This window comes from Elephantulus edwardii, unplaced genomic scaffold, assembly GCF_000299155.1.
Source record: "Elephantulus edwardii isolate Elephantulus edwardi_28Jun2011 unplaced genomic scaffold, EleEdw1.0 scaffold00010, whole genome shotgun sequence".
NCBI lineage: Eukaryota > Metazoa > Chordata > Mammalia > Macroscelidea > Macroscelididae > Elephantulus > Elephantulus edwardii.
In genome coordinates this window covers 18676038-18682969 of record NW_006399760.1, presented here as the reverse complement: position 1 = coordinate 18682969, position 6932 = coordinate 18676038, and the positions used below count along the sequence as shown (strand labels likewise).

Sequence of the window (6932 nt, the reverse complement as noted above, 5' to 3'; positions counted from 1 at the left end):
CCCTTTCCAAGCTTGTTTTAATTGGGGAGCTCCACCAAACACTGTCCACCATGGGTAACCATTAACGCATTTGATAACAACAGGCTTGGAACAGTACTTGTCTTAAAAACTGTTTTTTAAACACTCCCCACAAACTAGATCTTAATTTTAAGGATTCATAAGTAGTTAGTCATATCAAAGCAAAGATTTCTGGAAGAAACAAGGAAATCAATAAAAATTTATTGGGTTTAACCCTGGAAAGCACAAGAAGCAAAACACAGTAGTCTTTGTTCTCTCTGTCCCTCCCCTCACAGCTCTCTATGTTATTAGACATATGGTCAAGAAATAATACCAATTTAAGGTGAAAAAAGTAAGATGATATTTAAAGTAAGTGCTAAAGGAGTTCAAAGTATAAGAGACTAACGTTGAAATGGCCAGGAAAAACTGTTTTGCACATGAGATGAAGAGGTACAGGTATGGTGATGATAAACTCACCTATACAGAGCATTTTCCTGAAAAAGCGGGCTTGGGGGAGGTGAGATATATATTTAGAAACTTCATATGCAAATTCTCCCTATTCCATGCACAAGAACTGAACATACTTTTCAAAAAGAAAAGTGGCTTCCGCTTTTGGTGGAGGTTTTAAAAACAAAAGGCATCCCAGGAGTTCTGGACTTGGACTAAAAACTAACTCTGCTGAAATCCATTCTTTCTCTGTCTCTCTGGGAATGAACATAACTGGTATATCTGCTTGATTGTGGACTCTGTCATCCACAGTGTCTGCATGCACCTCTAGGAATAAGAAAGGGAGTACCTCTAGAGACAGGTACGTAAAGTGAGGCAGTCCTAAAGTGAGCCAGAAGAGCAGATGCCAATTGAATTGACTTGGGGCCATTCTATTTAATGTATAATACATGATACAGTCCACCAAAAGCATCACTTCCTCTTATTACACATTATTCATGAGGAATGGGAAGGGAGCCTGTTCATGCCAATATCCTTTAGCAATTAACAGTCCTCTAGATACTACTCTATACACACATATTCACCACAAAAGGTATAAAAGAATGTCCACTGTAAAAACCAAAGATGAATCAAGAAACCTGGTGCAAAACCTAAAACTCTAAAGATCATCAAAGAAAAAACCTGGGCAAACTTAGGAGCTCTGAGTTATGGCATATGGAGAATATCAAATATAACTGATAGACAATCAACCAAGGATAAATTAGATGATTGGGATCTCCTGAAAATGATATCTTTATGTGCAATAAAACAATTGTAAAAGGAGCAGATGCATAATGGGCATCTTCTTCCTACTTAATAAAGGAACTATGCCCATCAATATCATGTCCATTATTGTTATGTGCTGTCGAGTCACCTGTGACTCACAGCAACCCTATGTACAACTGCTCTAAACTCTGCTCTATTGTAAGTCAACCTTATTGTCTCTGACACACCTACCCCCATTAATCCAGTCACTGAGTCGATCCATCTCATCCAGGGTCTTCCCCTCCTGCGTTGTCCCTCCATCCTCCCAAGCATGGCATCCCTCTCCAAGGACTGGTTCCTCCTGCAACATGCCCAAAGTATGTCAGACGGAGCTTCAGAATCCTTGCCTCCAAGGAGCAGCCTGGTTTCACTCTCTCCACGACGAATCTGTTTATTCTCTTAGCAATCCACGGTATGTATAATCAATACTCTTCTCCAGCACTACAGCTCAAAGACATCAATTCTCTTTCTATCATCCCTAGTCATTATCCAGATTTCCGATGAATAGCATGTAATTGCGAAGACCACGGCCTGGATCAGTGTACCTTAGTCTCCAGACTGACATCATTGCTCTTCAGTACTCTGCACCTATTTTTACCAATCATTAGGTCGGATGTTTGTTACAGACTCACAGACTTTACTCAGAATTGTGGGGGAGGGGAGGTTATTAGGAAAATAGGTTGGAGAGGCAAAGAGAGGAGACGCAAAGAATATCTCACAACGTAAGTCCAGGTTTAGTCCAGCAGTCCCAGTGCAGATTAACAAAGCACAATTCCTCAACGAGTGAATGCCGAGGTTCAGTTCAACAGCACAAATGCAAGAAGCCTCTGGTTTCCTCAATTATCTAGCAAATTTTATCTCAGAGCAATTACAAGTCAGCTTTTCCTGGTTTCAGTTCAGCAAGCAAAACCTTTAACTGTGGCTACATCTACAAGTTTCCTCTTGTTATACCTTGACACAGTTTCTTCACAGTAGTACCACAGTCTCTTCACCTTCTCTCTACCACCATAGTCACCACTCACAGTGTGGAAAGCATTCTCTTATATTGGTCCTAAAGCTGTTGATAATTTACAAGACAATGTGTCTACAGTTAAGGTAGCTAGAGACGATGATCCCCTAATAGGGACTAACATAATGGCTAGAAAAGGCAATTTTCAATTTTTAATTCTCCGAACAAGTAAAAAGAGAACTTAAAGGTTAGGAAAAAATATTTGGCAATAACGAATGACCAGGGACTTATCTCTAAAATTTATTTTAAAAATCCAATAGATCAACAAGAGACAATACAAGTACAAAATAGGCAGAGTCTATAAATAGATATTTTACCAAAGACATTCAGATAGCCAACAAACACATGAAAAAATGATTAAAATCATTACCTATCAGAGAGATACAACTCAAAACAACAATGAGTTATATCACCCCAGAAACAATAGCAAGGTCCAATAAGATATTAAATAGCAAATGGCTGACAAGGGTGTAAAGAGATTGGAACTCTCATACAGTGCTGAAAGGAATGTAAAATGGTACAATTACTATGGGAAGCAGCTGACAGTTCCTTAGAAAGTTGGAAATAGAAATAACATTTGATCAATAATACCACCACTCAGCATATATCTTAAAGAAGAACTGTGATGCAAACAGATATAAACACACTCATGTTTATTGCATCAGTATTTATAATAAGAAACTTTAGTGGCCTTGTGGATAATGAGTTGCACTGCCAACTAAAGGCAAATGTTTCGAATCCATCAGATGCTCCAAAGGAGAAAATTGGGCAATCTCTTCCCATACCATTTACAGCTTCTGACAACCCACTAGAGGGTCAGCTATGAGTTGGTTCTACCTTGATAGCATATAAGAACAACATTTATAGTAGCAAAGAGCTAGAAACAACCTAAGTGCCCATTAATAGGGGAATCACTAAATAACTAGTACATTCACACAGTGAACACATAAAAAAAAAAAAAAACCCTGTCAAGAATTTTTTATATACAGCACAACATGGGTGAACACACACCAAATTATGCTGGGTGACAGAAGTTAATCACCAAAGAACAGTTAGAATATAAAGCCATTACTGCAAAAAACAAAGAAATAGTTTACACACAAATTGAACCACTCTTGGAGGATTAACAGGCATAAGAGGAAAGGGAAGAGGAGTGAAAACACAAAAAGTAAAAATTTTTCAAAGTTCATAAAAAAGAAAGGTAAATAGGTAGGTACTATTAAAAAAATACAAAATATTCACTGTAGCAGTATTCAAACTGTTAAAACATTCAACTCCTAAACAGCAGGGAGTTGGGGGTTCAAGTTCACCTAGAGGTGCCTTAGATGGAAGACCTGATGATCTATTAGTTGTGAAAAATCAGCCCCTGAAATCTTGTGGGGTACAGTTCTACAAAGACACACATGTTGTTGCTGTTATTGTTATGTACTTTAAGTTGGAACTGGCTCACAGCTGACCTCCCAACAAGGCTGTAAATTGCACAGGAGAAGACTGACCATCTCTCTCCCAAGGAGTAGCTGGTAGATTTGAACTTCATGCACTTGGATTGGCAGTGCAACTCCTTACCACTAGGCCACCAGAGCTCCCTAATCTTGGCATTAGATTCCATACAGTGATTATCCAGGGTAGAGTGAAGGTAGTGACTAGCTTGAGTATTTGAGGTTCCTCTGGGTCTTGGAAATATTCTGTTGCTTAATCTGGGAGGTGATCACAAGAAAACATTGACCTTGAAGACTCAATAAACTGGATAATTACAGAACTTTTATATATGAATGTTTACTTCAGTCAAAGTTTATGTAAAAAAAAAAAAAAAAACCAAACTAAAAAAACCTGGTTTGAAAGATAAGTGAAAAAATAACTTTCCAGTTAAACAGCAACATGTAATAATTAGAACACAAAGCTTTTTGTATAAACTACTTGTTAGTGTATGTGTTGACTTTGCTTCAATTGTTTAATAAGGTCGATAGATGGTAAAATAATCAATATATCTATATTACTGATACATTAAGGAGGGGCTCTAAGGGCATAGGGAACTGCAATGTTCAGTCTGTCGGACAGTTTGAATTCACCAGCAGGTCCCCAGGAGAAGGATGGGCAATCTCCTCCTGTGCCTTGGAATTTACAGCCTTGGAAACCCGCTGGAGGGTCAGTTATGAGTGTTCAAAATGGACAGCAATGAGTTTATCGAGTTTCATATTCATGCCACAATATTAAATAAGGATAAGGCTGTTTTGCACCTAAATGAAGGAAGATCATGGAGGTGAAGAAGAAAAAGAAAACTTTTCCAGGCTCTTCTTGAAAACCTGGGGGAGGGGATGTCTCCAGGACATGCTCTCGCAGCTACACAGTTACCTGTTGGAAATTTCTTACCAAGCAAGGACGAGACATCTTGAGTGGTTGCACTCACCCTAGCTAAGCCACTGCCTACCTGAGCCAGGACTGTAGATAGATGCCACTGAGAACTTAACGTGGACAAACCGCTGTCCACCCCACTTTATGGCCAAGGATGTGTCACTAACCCTACCCCGCCATTTCACTGTACAATTTCCCTCTTCATCAATAATTGGAGCCTAGATCTTTCTCTGAAGGGAGAAAATCATCCTGCCCGAGGTAGCAGGTCAACTTCCGGAAGGAACACACAGCCGCACAGGCTTTAGAGGTCACGGTGTCCTGATGAAAACGGGGAGGAGCTGCCTGGGGAAGGGAGGAGGTGTGGGAGAAAGCCTGGCTTCGGTTTCCCAGGCGCCCAGGGCGCCGGCCTAGCGGTCCAGCTAGCACCTGCTGGTCCCCGGGGCCCTTCGCAGGAACTGCGGCAGACAACCTCGGCCAAGAGGCCGGAGCCGCGCCAACTCGGGTGTCCAGGGCTGCAGACCACCTCGGGGGAGCGTCCGCGGGCCCCTCCGTAAACTGTCACCTGTCAATCACTTGACCTAAATACTCCAGCTACAGGGGGATGGGTGGGAGGGGGTTCGTCGGAGCATGCTCAGTGATTGGGATGACATCATTTAATCAATGCTGGGGACGGGAAGGCAGCATCAGCAGCCTCGAGCGGGCTGCCAGGAACATGTCAGCGGGGACCGGGAGGCTCCCATTAACTCGGCCCCCCCTCCCCACGCCGCTGGCATACAAAGGGACACCATCAGCCACACGCTGGGGACCGCGGCGGGGGTGGGGGAAGGGCAGGGCTGACAGTCCTCAAAGAACTACAGCCAAAGGCATCCCCTCCCCCACCAGCTGCACCGGCTGCAGGAGAGAGTTAAGGGGGGTGCGGAGGAGGGTTGTAGAGAAAAGAGGTTAGAAGGGAGGAGACCCCCTAAACCGCACAAAGTAACTTCTCCTCCCGGCACAGCCAGCCTCCCTGGCTGCGCTCTGGGTCCCTCAGCTCCACAGCTGGGAGACACAGCCTTTCCCCCATCGCTCAAGAAACGCATCCCAGGGTCTGTGAATATAAGCTGGGGTGGGGGGTCTGGGGGGAGCCAGGGCAAGGAGAAACCAACCCAGCCTCCACGTCCAGCCAAACCAGGCTCAGGGACAGCAGATCGAGACCCAGGGGACACCATGGCCACCAGCGTCCCCTCCCCCCAAGCCCAGGCTCCCGGCATGGGGCAAGGTGAAACCCGCGTCTACACCGCCGTGGACTCGCCGAGCGGAAGCCAACAGTCTCCCTGAGCCGCTTTTTTCCGCTAAGGTTATGAGAAGAGTCAAAGTGTTGGACAAATGGGACTGACGGCTGGAAGCATCTGGGGGTTGCATGCTCGCACTGTAGGGGGCCCGTGCACCCTGGTTAAAGGGTACCCGGGCATCACCCACGCGGCGTGGCCAGGGCGGGGAACAATAGGCCCACCAGGGCCCCCACCCCACGAACAATGGCGGCGCCAAGCCCTTTCCTCGCCTCCCACCCCCACCCTCGCCACCCCGGCCCGCCCCGCACCCCCATCCGCCCCTCCACCCAGCCAGGGCGACTGTGGGTGCAGTGGGGTGTCGCTCCTTATGTTCACGGGGGTGGGGCAGCCCCGCGGGGATGTCCGAAGGGGCGACTCCAGCATCTCGCCTCCGCCTGGGGCGTCAGGGCGCGGGGCGCGGGGCGCAGGGCTTCAGCACGAAGCGGGAGAATCCAGATGCTGTGGCCACTTACCCCGATCACCACGGTTTCATCGCCTTTAAATTTGGGGATGAATTTGTCCCCACGGAGGATCTCTGCCTCGTTAAGGGGCCGGAACCGGCACATCACTTTGATGCTGCATTCGGCTGGATCCGCCATCTCGGCCGGCGGGGAGGGGGCGCGGGGCTGGGCTGGGGGCCGCTCCGCAGGACAAGGGAGGAGGCCGCCTCCTGCAGCCTCGGACGCTGCTCTCAGCAGATCATCGCGAACCCGGGCCGCTGGGCAGCTCCGGCCGCTCGGAGCCCGGGAAGGTGGGCAGCCACCAGCCCCCGGCCCGCCGCTGCAGAAGCGCCCTGCCCCGCCCTGCCCTGCCCTGCGCTGCCCTGCACCCGGGCCCTGTTTGCGACCACGCGGTTAGCGGACCAGGAGATGCGCAGGGAGCGAGCCTCACCCGGCTCAGACCTCCCGGGCCGCTGCGCGCTCAGCCATCCTGCATCAGCACCGCGCGCTCCGCAGCCCGGCCCGCCCTCCGCTCCGGGTCCGCCCCGGCCTGATGTCACCGCGGGACCCGCC

At 47.3% G+C, this 6932-nt stretch overlaps 1 protein-coding gene across 1 annotated transcript in view; it reads right to left on the bottom strand.

Annotated features, from left to right (window-relative positions):
- KIF5C (kinesin family member 5C) overlaps positions 1 to 6578 on the bottom strand; it is a 204958-nt gene extending 198380 nt beyond the window's left edge. The window contains exon 1 of the mRNA XM_006880763.1: positions 6393 to 6578. Within this exon, the coding sequence (XP_006880825.1) occupies positions 6393 to 6518 (126 nt within the window). The 5' untranslated portion in view covers positions 6519 to 6578. The remainder of the gene's footprint in view (positions 1 to 6392) is intronic.
- Between the last annotated feature and the right edge of the window lie 354 nt (positions 6579 to 6932).